We start from the raw sequence: 19312 nt of genomic DNA, 5'->3' as shown, positions 1-19312 counted from the left end.
TATAAACTGGTCTGCAACATAAGTGTGTATCAAACTATAATTAATCTGTGACACATGGTTTGAAATTCAAGAAACCAGTCTGTTTTCTAAATATATCAGGTACAGCAACTATATATAGAAAATAAGGAAATTGTTTGAGTACAAAGCTAAATGGTTGAACACATCGACAATATGAAGATTAGTAGATGGAGGCCTACAAATGGGTCAATGTCACATGACACGAGCCTCAAACTGTACTCGATATTTTGTGTCTCACCCGCTCCTGATATCACCAGATATAATCTTTGATCAAACTCAGAACCTTTTTTTTTCCACGAACTAATTTTACCATATATCTAATTTTTTTAACCAGGTAATTATGAATGGGCAGGTACCCGAGTACCCAGAGACCTGTTGACACCTTTAGTTAACTTACCTATTGAACTATTATCCCAGCTGGTCCTAATTAAAATCCAGTCATGCCCCAAACAGAGCAACTCCCATCCTTTGCTTGAAGCAGTTTATTGCGAGCCTGACCCAGTACATCAAGCTAATTGTTTCCTGTAATGCTGACCATGACAAAATGTGTTTTGACAAAACATCTGCAAAAATGTTGCAGCATTACATAGTCCGTAATCTATGCTGGTCGCATGGCTTACCCTTTTTTTTTGTACAAAGAAAGTTATCTTTTATATTTGGTATTGAAAAGAAGGTAAATCACTTTGACAGTAATAGACTATCACATCTGTATGCTGCAAGTTTTTGTTTCTACTCTAGTGTTTCATTACATGTGTGAATTTGCATTCACTTGTTGACATATCTAGGACCCAGATGAGCGATATGCTCATGTGGGCCTCTTGTTTTTATTTGATTTGAGGTTTTCTTCTTTGCAGCTGTCATTTATTACCTGTCCATTTGTTAGATAATGGAGTGCTGAAACTCTGAACCGTAGTGCACCAGTTCTGTTTTGATAAAAATGTGAGGACAGTGGTATAAGGAGTTGTGGTTATTATTTGTCCATTTGTTACAGGCTGGCAGTGCAGGCAATGAAGATGTTACATCCTGAGATTCAAGCTGCAGTACAGGCTAAGGCTCTCTACAGCAAAGAGGAGGAAACTCTGCTAGGAAAGATCATCTCAGTAAGAGAAATAGTAAAATGTACTGTCTGAAATTCATCCAAAATGTCCACTGTTTTTAAAACTTGCTTTGTCAAGAATGGAATAGGTTGAATAATCCATTAATACATCTGGTTGTCATCCATATCTAATACTCATGCTCATCAGTTACTATTTGATAATGTTTTAACTTTTAAATCAAGTACACAATAAATACGGAAAGCTAACCTGAAGCTTTTGGTCTCATACTAAGGACTTCATCAGCAGACTGATAAATTCTCTACTGACTGTTCCCTCGGGTGACGCTGGTAGTCAGATAGCAATTATTTTGTCAAATTATCCACATATATTCTTTTGTCTTTCACACTTCAAACCATATATTATCCTGTGGGGATAGAACTTAAATTCAGAAATTAATTTCATTTGCGGGTTTAGTGAAATGAACATCTATGGCACAAGCTGCATTCAGTGGTACTTCATTCATGAACTTGCCGCACAGAAGTATTAGTCTAGTGCCCTTTCAAGAGACACCATCCCAGCATTGGAGGTTCAACACCAAAATCACATACTTTTGCTATTTTGTGGCCTGTGAAGAGGTGGACCACTTAATATGTAGTAGAAACTGTAATTGACAACAGTTTGCATATGACCATCTTTGCTGCATGGGTAAGATTACCAGAATCTTCCCCGTGTATGTGGGGAGGATATTGATACCAACATGAAGTGATAAGATTTATGTCAGGGATGAGGCAGCAGTAATGTCTACATTGGTTCATAAACAAATGTGTTTGTATCATTACTAAAAATAGAGAACCTAGCAGTGACGGTTGCTGTGTTTCTAGTAAAGTAGCCATTGATTTGTATGATCTAATTATGTTTTATTCATCACCATGGCAGTGGCTGGATGTAAAGAAAGTGCTACCCTTGTTCATCCAACCATCCAATTTCAATTCATCTATCTAGTTATCCTGCTGTAATATGGTGGAATATTTTTTGTTTCCAGAGCTTAAATCACAAAACATCAAAGTTATCACTTTGAGACTTGGTAAACTTAATTAGAATGTTGGTATACATGTAATTTTTGTTGTTCTCCAAAATCACTTCAGATATCTCTTTGAAACTTGGTATACACATTAGTCCAGATGTACAGTATAGCTCACTTGATTTTTTGAAACCCCAAGCATGACAGTGGGGAACTTAATACTCCCACACTTTCACTCCATGATAAATACCTAAAGATCACCACTATACCTTTGCAAGCATGCTGATGGCAGCTACACTATGAAGGGCTAGTCAAAATTTGAACAGTCACTGAATGAATACCACCCTTGGAAAGATTGATATGTCAAGAGTTATTTAAAATTGTACTCCATTAAAAATATTGATGATCTTTATTTTGATCATATATTTAATTCGGGTGCAACGTCATCTAATCAACACAACCATTCTCCTGCACACACATGATCCTTTCTTCTGGTGCATGTTTATTTTTTAATCTTTCTCATGCCATGAAAACTTATTGTTGGAGGCAGCACATCTTCTGAAGTGGAACTGCAAGGACTAAAGTCTGATTTTTGTATAAATCTGCGCCACTCATTCTAATTCTCACACTTTTAATGCCCATCTTATCATCAGTCTGTCCAGGAATGAGATCAAAGTATACTAGGATTTCATCCATGTTAATGATCATATTGTTAGCGAAATCATCTTCTTCTCTTCTGATCCTCACAAATTCATCAAATGATTTTATTTTCTCCATATCTTCTGGGCAATGCTGGGTCGTCGATGTCTGTGCATGAAACACTGTATTATGTCACTTTAAATTTTTTTCCATTGTTTCAATTTATTTTCAAAATTCCAATGAATACCGGTGCAAAGGAATATAAGTTAGCTACCATATCTTGGCCAACTTGTATATACAACAAAAAAAATCTTAAAAGAATCCAAAAGTCGATTCTGACGTTGGCTTGCTTTGAAATAAAATAACCTCTGTATTGATATCCTTAAAAAAAATAATTGCCTTAAAGGTCAGTTTCCGAGGTCAGCTTGCTTTGTAATGAAAATAACCTTTGTCTTTGATTTTATTTTATCAGAAATCGATGGGTTTTTTCTTGACAAGAATCCCATACGAGTCTCACAGCTTGGTTGTTAGCAGCCTAAATTGTCAATTCAGAATCACAGATCAGTATCTTGTAAACTTTGTGTCTCTGGATTGCTTACTTTGTGAAGTGATTTGAAAAGTAATAAAGTAATTTGCAAAACTGTTAGATTGTTGTTTTTTGTTTCTTGGATTTAATGCCATTGTCCAGCACATGATAGGCTATACATGGCAGACCTGGGAACATCCCAGTAAGAAATACAGACCGACTGGAAGCTACTAGCAGCTTTCAACCGATAAACTGCAGTGGTTGGTTAATAGCTTTGTATCAGAAAGACAGATAATGGGTACAACATTGTTTGCACTTTCAAAGATGGTGGTTGTCACAAGTCAGTCATAATTTAAAAAAGAAATTGAGAAACCTTATCCGACTAAATGGGAATAGAACAGTATAGCTTGCAGATTAATCCGTTTTTAGAGCTAAAATGTTGGTGTACAATTACATAATTTATGCAGCATAGTTTTCACCATCTGGTTTTGCAAGATTTTTTAGGGTGTACTGCAGTATTCGCACACCCTCATGCTGATTTTAAAAACAAAAAGCATCAAGGATATAAAAAGTTTCACCATAAGTTCTGGGACAGGAAAAAAATTATTTTATTGTGTCCCATTATAATGGTAAATATGCTAAGATTACACATTTACTTTATTTACAAAAATCTGAACGAACTTGGGCACTGACTTGATAAGAGGCACATTTTATTGAGCTTCTCTTGAACTGTGTAAATTTATCCTACTATTTAAGCATGAAAAGTAATCCTTTGTAGTATGGACAATTAAGTTCAGAATGGGAGCTGCTTCCGTTTAAAAGTTAACAAAAAGAAAACAAAGAATTGTTACTTAAACCACATGTTTAGTCCTTAAGCAGTACTGACTAAGTCATGAGACATAAATATCAATGAAACAACATCAGCTAGTTCATACATAACCATGTGTACTGTTAAGGACTGGCCATTTAACTAATTTGGCTAGATTGTTCTTTCTGATAGGGATATTTTTTTGTTCTTTCTTTCATTACAAGATTAATTTGTTTCAAGGTAATAAGGAATGGCACAGTGTCCTTTTTATATTAAAAATCAGTGCAAGACAATTGTTTTCAAACATTAAACGCAACCCCTTTTAAACATTTAAATGGTATGTCCTGAATAAAGCTTGACTTCATCGGATGTTCTGCAGAAGTCAAGTTAATGACCATTGTCAATACTCTCATAAAATACTAGCATCAAAAGATTATGTCAGTTTCAGCTTGGGAAGGGTGCGTTTCAGTCACATGAAGCCAATGACTGTTGGTCCTGTCATTAACAAAGGAAGTTTGATTTTTGTTCAAAATTAATATGAACTCTGCTCAATGTTGATTTATAATATGGAAAATTGTTAAATCTTAGATGTTCAGAGATTTTAATTTTCATAGAAATTTAGGGCATTCTGTGTGGATGTTTTCGCATGTATTCTATTAGTTGCTCATGTTTATAAGGGGAACTATAATAACAAAATATTTTATGATCATAGAAACAATAAACAGTCATATGGAAATGATGCATTACTAACCTGATCGTAACATAGATATAATTCTTAATGATTATTTTGATACAGATATTATAGTATGCAGTCCTGTTGGCTATTGTCTAGTAGGAAAAACAATAATTCACGAACTAATTTCTTTGAACAGAATTTGGCTTGTTTCTGTACTGGGTTACTGCTGTGCAGTCAGCTACTTTGGCCAAGTGGACAGATGTACACATGCATTATAACGCACACACAAACTTGATTTTGGAACATGAAGTGATGAGTTCAGGCCCGTTAGCAGGAAAATTCATAAATTTATTTTCCTCCATGTCTAGTACAGTATTCATTTTATGACCACTTCTGAACATGATGTTTTGCATATTTAATTTGTATTGTTTGTTAGGTTTTTTCTTCATGATTTTATGTATAATTGCATTTCTCTTTGAGTGTGGATTAAATATGATCATTATCAATTGAAGTAAACATGTTTATTTGTGTCCAGAACTATGAACATTGGTTTATCTGTCCATAAACATTTTTTCCTGGAGTATAACAGTCCAACTATCAAGATACTTCCACCAAACTTGCACAGAGGTGCCTTTAGCTTCTTAGATTTTTTGCATTCAGTATTTTTGATAGTACTATGGATTCAAGTTTTGTATATCAAGTGAATAAATTGAGAGTACTGGACCATAGGGTGCTTTTATTTGGAGTCTTTATATAAGTTAGGGACTTGAATGACTTGTTATCTCTAGATGGCTCTTGTTACATTTTGCATATGGATAAGTTTTTTAGGAACTGTCTTGGGCCATCTGTGTTCTGTGAACTTATTTGCAGTAAGTCTCTTATTCTTTAAGGAAGTGAATACTACACCTGTAATGCATGTAAAACAATTTTTCTACAGACCAGCCAGCCAAATATAGAGACATTTCAGGATCTCCTAGAGAAACATCCAGATGTTTTTTACCCAACAAGAACTGCCAAGGCCCTGCATAACCATTGGCTGCTGATGAAACAGTATCATCTTCTACCAGATCAGTCAGGTAACATGAACTTTGGTAATTCTGAGATTTGAACTTTAATTAAAAACTAATACACAGAATTTCATCAGATTTGAGAAGAAAAATTCTGACAGCAAGATACAGTGTGACCCCGCTATAGTGCGCTCCGTTATAACGCAATACACAGAATTTCATCAGATTTGAGAAGAAAAATTCTGACAGCAAGATACAGTGTGACCCCGCTATAGTGTGCTCCGTTATAACGCAAATTTGGATATAACATAGTCATGGCATGGCTCCCTAAATTTCATATACATGTATTTTTCTTGTGCACAAAAAAAAAAATCTTAAAATGTACGGAAAAAACCCACAAAAAGTTGCTTATCATTTTGGGGAAGAGATCGTGTATGAATAATACAAGACGATCGTGGCTTGGCTCCTGAAATTTTATATGCATTTTTCTCGTACACGAAAAAGTATTTTTTTATTCTTAAAAGTAAGAAGAAAAAAATGCATAAAAAGTTTGTTCTGGGATTGCGTAGGTCTTCGCCAATGTTGCAAACTTGGATTGTTTTTCCCTATTGGCTGCAAAACATACCATGTGGCTTTTTTATTTATTGGCGACATTGTTGGCTGTTTAAATTTTTTTATACAACCATTGGTTTGGAGTGCAGAAATTCAGAGGCTTCATGAAAGGAAGCCACAAACTGGATATAAAATGCACTGAAATTTATCTATTGGTACATAAACAAATTCTTTGTCCATGCTGACAAACTATCTAAACAGTGCATTGTTATATCATAATCCGCTTATCTTGACATCTAGCATGAGTTCTGTATGTTCTGAAATATCCGCATTTTTGTTGTTGACATTTCTGTTGAAAGAGATCAACCGGACGAGGCATTGTCTAGTAATCTATCTTTCATCGGATTTTCGGTCACTTACTAGTAATTAATATATTTACAGAGACTGACATTTATATGTGGATGGTAAGTAAAATTCCTCTTCTTTTCTCTCAGAATTAAATCCTTCAGAAAACTCATGTTTTCTGTAATAATCCCTGTCATCAAAACACCTGCCTCTCTATCTACCGTTGACCCTTTGTTAATTTTCAGATGCATGCGTGGAAGGCAGTGTCACGCTTCTACCACAGATGTGTAAAATAAAAAAAATACATCTTATTTATTGGTTATTCAGTAGGCATGGAGGGACAGTAATTAGAATAGTCTAAACGACGACCAATTCCTTTTTAAAAATGTACCCAGATAAAAACGTTTGCTGAAATTTCAAAGGAAACAGATTACCTTTGAAGCACCGACTGTTATGAAAACGTACTCAGCAAATGGAAAAAATACCAGTCTCAATCATGCAATACAATTATTTGATGCTGCTGCCACAATAATAAATGGGCATTTGTTTGGTTCTCCAAAGCTGTCCTTTAGCGGTGACTTCAATAGCGCATGCACCCTTCATCAAAGAAAGCTGACTACAATCTTTCAACAACAGCAACGAACTTTTCTTCAAAGGAAGTCAGTACCAAATTTAAATAAAAGTGATGAAATCTGATGGATTTTTGCGTTTTCCAACGTGACTGGAACACGTTAACTGTGCTGTCCTTTTTGTAGGGAAAAAGTTTATGTTTGCGAATGCTACCAATGGTGGCTTGAAATGCAAACTAACTTTTACTGACTTGGAATGTACTTTAAAGCAAATGTGTTTCGTCATTCATTACGTGATTGTGTTATGTTTTTCCACTGAATTCAGACCAATATGGCCTGTTAAAAAAATAATGAATATTTTAAAACTGTGTGTGTGCATATTTTCGATGGAATCACTTGTATTGTGGATTCAATGTATATGATGAGGTTCGCAGGTGAGTACATGGTGTTGATACTCTAGTCATGCTATACATTAGACATTTATATATAAACAGGATTTACATATATCTACCAATTCATGGTTCTCTTAATTAAGTAAACTATTATATTATGTCTTCTCTGTTTTCACCACAGGTGTGTTTCTCATCTAATTTGCATCAATTTAAGATGGTAACTGTGCCGACGAAGCACATATTTTACCGTCTGCATTTATTACCCCCACCCATACCACACAATTTTTTTTTGTGGTGGGAGGTATATTTTCTTCAGCTAACTGACTTGGTTGCATATAACACGGTTCGGTATATAACGCGGTTGGGTTTTATGGCTCCCAGCTACCGTGTTATAGTGGAGTCACACTGCATTTGAATTATTTTGCCAATGATTCTGACCCACCTTCAAGGATGGACACTTTTGCTAAAAATAGAAATACATTTAAATGACATCATCAGACCTTTTGAATAGAATTTGACTAAATTTGACAGAAAATATCATAATGAAGACCTTCCAAAATTTGTACAAATTATGCCAATCCACAAACAGATATGGCCACCGTTACTGAAAACAAAAAACGTGAATGATATTTGAAAGAATTTGACTAAATTTGACAGAAAGCATTCTAGCATAGAGCGTTTTTAGATTTGCAAAACTGATCTGACATTAAACATGTCTGCCACTACTAAAACCTGGAAAATCTCAAAACTACATCTCCAAATTATCTGGGTAAAATTTGACCATATTTGACAGAAAGCATCCTGGCATGGAGACATTTCACACTTGAACAAATGCACCATCAGATATGTCCACCATTACTAAAAATAGTAAAGACCCTTCAGATGGCTTTTCAAAAACTATTTAATAAAATCAAATTTTATGAAAGGAAGGCCTTTCTTGTTTCTGCCTATGCACAAAGAGAAAAAGCTCTTCCCTTACCACTGCTTTGGTTTGTTTACTCAGTTTTAGCTTTCAGTGGATACAGTGTACATTGAAACTTTCTTGTTCATAATTTGTGAAATTTTAACAGTTATCTACTTGATTCTTCTTTCTGACCTTGCACTTTTACATGCATTGTTTTTGCCTTGTTGTTTTTTTTATGCACACTGCAGGTATGTCTTTACTTATTAAGTAAGAGATATTGATTATTATTTGCACTGGTGAACACTTTCAGTTTGTTATTTCCCTACATTTTCAGTTGTTCTTGTCTTTAAGAAAATTGATAGCTCTTGTCACTAAGGTCATCAAATACAAAAGATTGAAAGCAACTACACTGTGACCCCACTATAGCATGCCCCATTAGAACACCAATTTGAATATAACACGGTCCTGGCATGGCTCCCAAAATTTGTAAATGTATTTTTTTCATACACAAAAAAAATTCTTTCTTAAAAGTACAAAAGAAACAAAAAGTTTGTTATCATGTTGGGGAAGAGATCGCGCATGAATAATACAAGATGATCGTGGTGTGGTTCCTGAAATTTTATGTGTATTTTTCTCGTACACAAAAAATAGTTTTTTCTTCTTAAAAGTACGCAAAATAAAGTGTAAAAAGTTATTCTGGTATTGTGTAGGGCTTTGCCAATGTCGCAAACTGCAATTTTATTTTCCTTGGCGGCAAAATATGCCTTCTGATGTTTTTTTTTTATTGGTGACATTGTTGGCTGTTTAAACTTGTATATACAAACCATTGGTTTGGATTGGAGAAATTTAGAGGCCCCATGAAAGGAAGCCTCAACCCTGATATAAAATGCACTGAAATTTATCTATTTTTACATAAACAGTACTTTTGTCCATATTGGCAAAGTGTCTTAATAGTGCATTGTTATATCATAATCCTCTTATGTTGACATTGAGCATGAGTGCTGTTTGTTGTGAGATATTTGCTTATTTTTGTTGTTGACATTTCTGGTAGAGGAGATAACCAGATGAGGCATTATCTGTTAATCTATTTTTCATCAGATTTTTGGCCACTCGCTAGTAAATATATATTTACATAGACTGACATTTATATGTGGATGGTAAGTAAAAGTCCTCTTCTTTTCACTTAGAATTAAATCCTTCAGAACACTCACATTTTCTGTACTAATTCTTGTCATCAGAGCAGAACACCTGCATCTCTATTGTCTATTGACCCTTTGTTAAATTTCTAACGCATGTATGGAAGGCAGCATCACAATCAACGAAACGATGGCCAATTCCTTTTTTAAAAATGTACCCAGATAAAATAGTTTGCTGAAATTTCAAAGGAAACAGATTACCTTTGAAGCACTGATTGTTATGTAAATCAGCAAATGGAAAAAAAATACTAGTCTCAATCATGCAATACAATTATTTGCCACCACAATAAGAAATGGACATTTGTTTGGTTCTCCAAAGCTGTCCTTTATCGGTGACTTCAGTAGTGCATGCAGCTTCATCAAAGAAAGCCTACTACAATCTTTCAACAACAAATGTTTTTCTTCAAAGGAAGTCAGTACCAAACTTAAAGTTATGGAATCTGATTGATTTTTGCATTTTCCAACATGACTGAACATGTTAGCTGTACTGTGAAAGTTTCCTTTTGTAGGGAAAGTTTATGCTTACAAATGCTACCAACGGCGGCTTAAAACGCAAACTAACTTTTACTGACTTGGAACGTACTGAAAAGTAAATGTACTTCGTCATTCGTTACATGATTTTGCTATGTTTTACACTGAATTCAGACTAATATGACCTGTTACAAAATTACTGAATATTTTAAAGCTGTGTGTTGCATATTTTTTGTTGGAATCACTTGTATTGTGGATTCAATGTATATAATGAGGTTCACGGGTTAGTACACGGTGCTATACATTAGAAATTTATATATAAACAGGATTCACGTATATGTGCCAATTCATGGTTCTCTAAATAAAGTAAACTATTATATATGATGTCTTCTGTTTTCAATACAGGTGTATTTCTTATTTAATATGCATCAATTTAAGATGGTAACTGTGCTGATGAAGCACGTATTTTACCGCCTGCTTTTATTACCTACAACCCCTCCCAGTTTTTTGGGGGTACATTTTCTTTAGCTAACTGACCTGGTTGCCTATAACATGTTTCGGTTTATAACGTGGTTGGGTTCTATGGCTCCCAAGTAGCATGTTATAGCGGGGTCACACTGTACATGTGTCCATATCAGGGTTAAGTTAAATTGAATAAAATAATGGTAAAAAATGCAATTAAGAAGTACAGATATTCATTTTAATAGCTCTTTCTGCACAAGCATTGATGGACTAAATGCCCTTTTACAGCAGTATTCAACAGATGAGAAATTTGGCATAGTAGTCTGTAAACTACTGATTTAACAAAGGAAGTTTATGTTAGTGAAAAATCCTATTTTGAAGCAGATGTATCCAAAAGATAATATCTGTGATATCTGTACAAGTGTACATTACAGGCACAAAGATCAGTTTCCCAACATAATCAAGCTGACAAAGCTAGCTGTGTATATGCCCTTCAGAAAGAAGCACAGAACAATATTGATACAAAGAAAAAAAGGAGCAGAGTATGCTCAGAATTAATTAACAGATTAATACTTATACAACTAGAGGTGACATCTGTCAATCAAAGATGTTGATTTCAGTAGAGCTGTAAGAAAGTGGAGTAGGAAGAAAGAGACACAGATATTGAACTTTAGATAAATATTGACCAATGACCATTTCTTCCTCCCTTCCTTTGTTCTTAGATGAAGGGGGAGGTCTCCCGTAAGATAAAATCATGTTATCATCTCTCCTTAAATTGTACATGGGAAACAAATTTGAAATTTCTCTTTTTTATGCAGAGATATTTAACCAGTGAATGAAGGTGCTGATGGAATAAATAAAATTAGCATAGATTGAGCAATGGACAGATTTTCAAACTGCTCAAGGTTATCACCTTGTTTAAGTCGAAAGAAAATTGTAGAATAGGACTGGTTTAGTCAGCAGTTTTCGTTCTTCTTATATTAAAATTCTCTCTTCCCCAAAATGATAATAAACTTTTTAAATGTTACTTTTCATACTTTTAAGAAAGACAGAAAAAAAATTGTGCATGAGAAAAGTACATGTTATGGAAAGTTTGGTAGCCACGTGTTACATGCAGATGGAGCATGCTTTAGTGGGGTCACACTTTATCTTCTCATCAGCGAGAATTGCATATAAATATATGATAAATATGTGTCTGTTTATAGTCTGCATACTGGAAATACAACCAAGAGTGTCAATATACATGAAAGGGCATGGCCTGCCTTCGAAAGATGGAAAGACCATCAAGTTCATATGTGTATCGATATATATCATATCGCAGGCTATGTATCATGAATTGTATCAATACGTGGCACAGATGTATTGTTTCACCCCTACTGTCCACACACATACAGAGATACAATTAGCTGATTCATCTGTTTTGCTGCACTGACAACCTGACTGGTTGTTAGCTGGTTGGAGCTACTGAGCTGGCAACCAAGCTAATAATCAGTTCTCCATCCAGCTGAGAGCAGACATGACTAGTTCAACAGTCCATCCCATTGAGTTGAGTGGCTGGCGCACTTACCACCATACTTGTACCAGCAAGACACTTGGCACTTGCTTGGCAGTTATTTGTAATTTATCTTTTGCAGAGATAACCAACCCATTCATAGGGATGATGGCAATGCTTCTTCTCTGCTACCTTGGATGTTTTACTGTGGTCTTGACAGAATCCCCAAGAAAGACAAGCCCTATAATGATAACCCCAAAAACTTGCCATATTCTGATCAATCACCGTAGCAGATGGAACAGTTGTAAAGGGTTCTGCTGATTTTTTAGTGTCCACTTATATCATCAGCAAGCTAATTCTAAAAGGTCAATTCTTCAGTGAATTTGGAAGACGAGGACATACAACCATCCTTCCATCTTCTACAGTTAGTGAAGGTCAAGGAAATATTTGACCATCTGGCTGATAAAATCGAAGACCTAGACAAATCCAAGTAAGCTAACTACCAGCATTGTCTCCATGCTGGTACTTCACACATTCACTTACAATTAGCACAGAGCTGCTATCTTTGGACATAAACAGTACAGTAGTCAGTATGACCAATTTGCTGCTTTATATGGCCAAAAAGGCAGGTAGCAATAGTAATTGCAGTCAGATTGCCAAGATGATTAACAGGGCAATGCACCACACAATGGCTAATTCATTGATGGCTTCAACTAACCTGGACCTCGCAGGACAAGGAGGTACACAAGCAGATATCACAAGAACTTTAACTTACCATGTCACCTGCACTTACTATCAGTCTGAACCAGTCCCAGCTGTAATGGAGAGACAATCATAGAAGAAGAGGCTGAATACCACTCAAAGGCAACAACTTTAACTTTTGTCCAACTTCAGAGGGTAAAAGACCCAAAAATTCAAGAGACAGTTTAATATAGGGAAAGGAAACAAGGTTTCTCCTTCCACAAGCCTCCTGGCAGCCAACATTGACTTGCCACCCAAACTGCCCCCAGACAGCCTTCCAGTTTGCACCAGACTTTATTTTCAAACAATGTAGATTGATCTGTTTCCCAAGAATGTATAGGCAATCCAAGTTCTTTCAGAAGGCCTCTGGATTTCATTTGTCCACCCACTGCCCCTTTTATCTACATGCTACCCAGTCTGGAGAAGATAGAAATGTAACTGAAAAAATTGGGTCATTACTTGACAAGCCAAACTCGCTGGGGTTTTAGTGAAAGCTCTTTGTGGTTCCCAAGGTCAGCTGAAATATCACACTGGTCATAGATCTTGGTTGGCTCAACAGTACATGGTTACACCAAGGTTCAGAATGGAGGAGGGAAGATTCAGTAAAAAGGGATGAATTTTGACTAGTTTATGACACATACTTTGATGTTTCCTGTACATACATCCTCATACAAGTTTCAGTGATTTGGTTTCCAAGAAATCGTTTACCAATTTCGTGCTCACTTCTTTGGTCTCAGTATAAGCCCATGGGCTTTCACCAAGATTATTAACTCAATTGTCATTCATGACTTCATCAACAGTAATGGTGGCATGCCCTTTACCAACCACATTGAACACTAATGTTGATAAAATCCTTTAAAACACATGGTAGGTTTATTTTTGGTCAATTGCAGAAACAATTATCTTTCCCTTTTGATTCATTTTACTTTCTAGTCAATAGGGACAAGTCAAATCTTTCTCCTTCCCAGCATTTCGTCCCTCTGGGCATGGCATTATTTTATACCACCATCTACCTTGTTTGACTCCCTGAGTTGTGGATGACATGGATAATTATGCTCTCAATTGGTTTCTGACAGGGAGTGGATTTTGGCAGAAGAGTTTTTGCAAACTTGTCTCAACACAGTGGTGGATTTATTTCTCCACAGCTGCTATTTCATAGTCTTCACAAATGGCCCTGCTAGCCCTTTGCTATTGGATTTGATCAACAGATAATTTCAATTGAAGTAACTCTACCTGCATCTGTGGCACACCAAATAGTGGCTTGCTGCAGGAATTCTCTGGACATACCAGATCTGGAACATATGATCTGCACAGACACCAGCTTGAATGGTTGGGGAGCTCATCTGTTATCTTCACTATGTTCGTTAGTGAATGGGAGCCCAAAAATTTACTTATCCACATCAACATTCTAACAATGAATGCAATGCAGAATGTGTTTCAATTATGGAATCTGTTTGTGATGAGGTGGAATCACAAACTGTCCAGCTTCATCTTGCACTCAAGTATGCAGAGGTATGGGCATTGGACACACTCGTAGTCAGTAGGAGTAGAGTTAGGGCTGTGCCTATCCCAATCTCCCCAACATCATCCTGGTACCAAAAATATTAAAAAAGTGAGGAGTCGGAAATTGATTGTGACTTTAATAGCCCCTTTCAGGTGGGACAAGTCTTGGGTGAATGATCTGTGTAATCTAGTGATGGATGTTCCCAAAAAAATTCATAAGACCCAACTTGCTCAACATCCCATGGTTGCAAGTTTTTCATCCTTACTCAGACAGGCAACTCCTTCACCCCTGGCTTTTGTTAGGAGAGCCTTCCAAAGAAAATTATTTAAGTCTTCTATTAGGGAGATAATCTCAATCTAAAAGGCCCTTTACTTTTAAGGTGTACAGGTGGAAGTGGCACATTTTCCAGGACTGGTGCAACATCAGCAGCATTGTCCCATTGAGTGCCTCAGTTCCAAAATGGCATACTTTTTCTGTCTTTTCAAGGAGAACAATTTAGTCTTCACTGTACTTTGTTATCTCAGGTGTTATGGTAGAGTGAATGTTGGTCATGATAAAGATTGGACTATCAGCTAGTTTTGGTTTGAATAGTCCAAAATCTCTCACCTTGTTTCCCAGTTAGAATTTGTGATGGCTCAACTCAGCTCAGTTTGAGCCATTAGCTAGCTGGTATAAAATAAAATGTGTTTCTTGATATCTCTAGCTTTGGCATCCCCATTCAGTGGACCTGGACTGTCTCCAGTTCAGATCAGATGGTTCCAGAATCATGATGATGGTGCCAGGTTTTGAAGCAAAGAACAGGCTGCTGTCAGTAGGCAATCAAAGAGTGGTCATCTGTACACTCTCCTCCATTGATCAATCCAGAGATGCGGTCATGCAGCACCAGGTCTATTCTGTGCATGCAATATTATGCAAAGTGCACTGAGAAGTGTGACACTTCTTCCAGTCAGTCAGAGGAAAATGGATAAAACCACCCAAGCCATGGCATCATGGCCAGAAAGATCAAGTATGCCTTGTGAAAATCTTAAACAGAATATGAATGATCTATGACATAATAGATGGAGTTGGCTGGCATGCATAGTCATTTGTGCAGGTGTCATATTAGGTGTGCTGTTTACATTCAAACAGGAAAGATATCTCTCTTCCCTCAGTGGTGACCATGGTAGAGGTAGAATGCCCAGCATTGCCTCCTCCATTTGCTTATTTGCCAGATGTTAATGTGATCAGGATTGTGTTCAAAGGAAAAAGCAAATCTTGTAGTAAATTATGTATCTCTCAGAATATTTAACCAATCTCATTACTTTTATTCCTTCCCACACCTCCTTCATAAGCATGAGTAAACAACCATAGCAGTTCAAGTGAGGGAAATGGTTGGGAACAATTTTCTTCCCTTTGTCTATAAGTTATATAAATGGATTTTCATTTCTTCTTTAAATATGTTACCAAAACATAGTACTTGCGAACTACAACTACCTTGCAAATCCAGCCCTCCCAGGTACCACATTTAGCTAAAAGGAGCTAAAAGTTGTATGCCGACCTAAGCGTTGATCAGGCAGAGAGATCTCTGCTTAGGCATAAGACTAAGAATACACCAATTACTACTTTTTGTGCCAAGAAGCATGCAAAAGCCAGAATCCACATCTCCCTCGATAACTCGCACACAGTGGGGTTCAAAAGCATAGACTGCACTGTAAGCGAAGGTGCGAGTTATTGATAGACCTTCATAACAGTATGAAATGGTGCCATCCTTGCTATACATCGAGAAAACTGAGGGATGTGTGTGTGTGAATTGGTCTGTTTAATGGCTGAATACTTTTTTAAAATTGTCAGTAAAGCTATTTTTCTAATGAAGTTCTCATTTTTATATAAAACTGACATTTATTTTCAAGATGCCCAACCATTGACAGATCATTAATACTATTCCAACTGGTTTTAGTAATTCTTCATGTGCACACGAAAACTTTGTGTATTACATCAATGCTTTATGAAGTTGTTGAGTAGTCTGGTCCCTGAATCATTTTTTCTTTGCTGTTTACTATTGTGGAATGCAACACAAGGTTCATAACAAGCAAACAAGCAGGGAACCAGACTATCTATTGATTCAAGTTCACAAACAAACAAGACTCCTTTTATTAAAAAAAAGAACTGAACATTTAGTCAGTGAAACTTCGTCAACACTGAAAGTAATTTATTTTATTGTTCTGTTAGTCAAATATTGATCCTATGATTTCATTGCAAGTAATAGTGGAACTTCTCAACTGTGAGGAAATCACAGCACATGATGCCAGTGATGCATAAAAACAAACTCATTGTCACAGATTGAATACTATTTCTTCATTATATATAACAATAAAATGAAAGGTATTTAATCCACTTGGCGTTGTTATGTATGTTTGTATTGTGTGCTTCATTTTTGATTGTGATTTTATAGTGTAATGGTTGTTGTTGTTGTAGGGTTTAACGCCATTTTTCAGCACACGATAGGCTATACATGGCGGCCAGTATTAATGGTGGAGGAAGAACCCAGGAAATCCCCGGAAAGAACCACCGACCCTCGAGAAGCTACTGGCAAGCTTTCTCCCATACCCACATTAGCCAAATCCAAGACTCAAACCTACACAGACAGAGGTGAGATGGCAGTGATCCGTAATGGAGAGCGCTTTAGACCACTTGGCCACTTGGGGCCCCATAGTGTAATGGTCATTTGTAAACAACATACAATATAGTTAACTTTTTGTCTATAATTGCAGGCATATTTTAAGATATTGATCGTTGCTAAGCAACATATTTAACTGGATTGTTTTTTCCTTGATGTCCATCAGGTTATTTCTAAAGTTTAAGTAAACACCTGTCCTTGTTTATGAATTTAATGGAAATTTCCATTGAAAGTGACCCACATCCTGGTCATCTTAATGTATCATGGTTTTTTGTTTACATCAATTTTTTTTACTCCCATCATAATATCAGTGTTGTGTTAAGAGGAATTATTTATTTAAATTATTCATTGGAATTACAAAGATCTCATTGACTTTCCTGAATGAAACATTGCTTTGAGATTATTTTTTATAATAATAATAATAATAATAATGAGGACTTTGTATAGCGCATAATCTTTAGAAGCTCTAAGAGCTTTACAACATTAGACGACACCTATAAGATAAAAAACATATAATAATATGATTACAAAAACAAACACCATGAAATGAGAAAACATAAAAAAAGTAACATGCTGAGAATATTTAAGATAGAAAACATTATTTGGTCTTTAAGTTTGTTCTTGCAGTCGAAATAAGTGAGTTTTGAGAGCACTCTTGAATGGGATCACTGTGTCTTTGTGTCTAAGTTCAGTGGGCAATTCATTCCACGTTGCTGGGCCCTGGTATGCAAAAGAATGCTGTCCATATGACTTTGTTTTCATAGTGGGAATAATGAGTATATGATTGTCAGAAGAGGAGTGTAAGTATCTTGCTGGTGTGTACACATGGGTGAGGTCGGATAGGTATGTTGGACTAGAGACTGACAGTGAAACGTAGCACAGAGAACAAATTTTGTGTTTGATCTGGGATCGAATGGATAGCCAATGTAGGGTACAGAGTAGCGGGGAGGTGTGCTCTGATCGTGGTACTCTAAGTATGATCCGAGCAGCAGTGTTTTGAACTTTTTGAAGTTTCTGGAGCAGATATTGAGATGAACCAAACAGAATTGAGTTACAATAGTTCAGTCTTGAAAGTATTAATGAACACACAAGTGTTTTAGTGGCATCAACTGAAAGATATTTGTGAATTGAGCTGATGTGTCTCAGCTCAAGATATGCAGCCTTGCATATGTTCATGACATGTTGGTGCAATGTGAGAGTACTATCCAGAGTAACACCTAGTTTTCATACTGATTGTGTGAATTTATTGTTGGTGTTGCTGATATTTATTGTTTGAGGTAAAGGATGTGAATGAAAAAGTCTTTGTGTTGTGATCACAATGGCCTCAGTTTGTTACATGTCATCCATGATTTCACATCAGAAATGCACCTCTCTACACCTTGGATGGTAGCTTCAACTTCAGTTGGGTGGCTAGATTTGTATATTCGGGTGGCTAGATTTGTATATTTGGGTGGCTAGATTTGTATATTTGGGTGTCATCAGCGTACAATTGGCGAGACACTGGATGATTATCTATGACACTTGAGAGCGACTGAGTGTACAGAATGAAGAGAACAGGTCCAAGAACAAGCCCCTGTGGAACACCACAACATAGATCAACTGGGCTGGAGTGTATTCCTTTTGCAGATACAATTTGTGTCCTGTTGACCAAGTAGGACTTGAACCACAGTAAGGCTGTATCATGAATGCCAAATACATGCTGGAGACGGTGAAGTAATATATCATGGTCTATTGTGTCAAATGCTGCTGACAAATCAAGGAGGGTGAGGACTGTAATCTTTCTGCTATCCATTGCAGAGAGAATGTCATTAACTACTTTTAGAAGAGTAGTTTCAATACTGTGGCAAGGGCGATATGCAGATTGTACAATGCTAAAAACACTGTTTGAATTTAGATGAGATACAAGCTGGGATAGAACAGCCTTTTCTAAGATTTTTTATATGAATGGGAGATTAGAAACTGGGCAGTACTTCTTTAAATCGTTATGGTCTAGTGTTGGTTTCTTCAGCAGAGGCTTTACAATGACAGTTTTGAAAAATGATGGGAATTCCCCAGATGAGAGAGAGGTATTAATAACATCAGTTAGTGAAGGCAATACTGGATCTAAGCACTCAAGCAGCAGTTATTTATTCATTCAAAAATATTGTGGATTATATCATTATGAAAATTAAGACTTTTGACCTCATTTCATTCAAGGCTTTTGGTACATCAGCACATTCAAGGCCTGGAATTTATTGGAACACTCTTTACATTTGGACTTGTGATAGAACTTTTAGGATTTATGGGGATTTAATTC

At 36.2% G+C, this 19312-nt stretch overlaps 1 protein-coding gene across 5 annotated transcripts in view; it reads left to right on the top strand.

Moving 5' to 3' along the window:
* LOC149789478 (microspherule protein 1-like) overlaps positions 1–19312 on the top strand; it is a 98393-nt gene that overhangs the window by 48906 nt on the left and 30175 nt on the right. For all 5 annotated transcript variants that reach the window (XM_089971485.1, XM_089971486.1, XM_089971490.1 and 2 more), the window contains 2 exons: positions 1010–1118; positions 5663–5801. In XM_089971485.1, coding sequence (XP_089827611.1) covers positions 1010–1118; positions 5663–5801 — 248 coding nt within the window. The remainder of the gene's footprint in view (positions 1–1009; positions 1119–5662; positions 5802–19312) is intronic.

Source organism: Sinohyriopsis cumingii, chromosome 10 (assembly GCF_028554795.1).
Source record: "Sinohyriopsis cumingii isolate HCF-2022 chromosome 10, ASM2855479v2, whole genome shotgun sequence".
Classification (NCBI taxonomy): domain Eukaryota; kingdom Metazoa; phylum Mollusca; class Bivalvia; order Unionida; family Unionidae; genus Sinohyriopsis; species Sinohyriopsis cumingii.
Note: the sequence above shows the minus strand (reverse complement) of the source record. Positions and strands in the feature narration are given on the sequence as shown.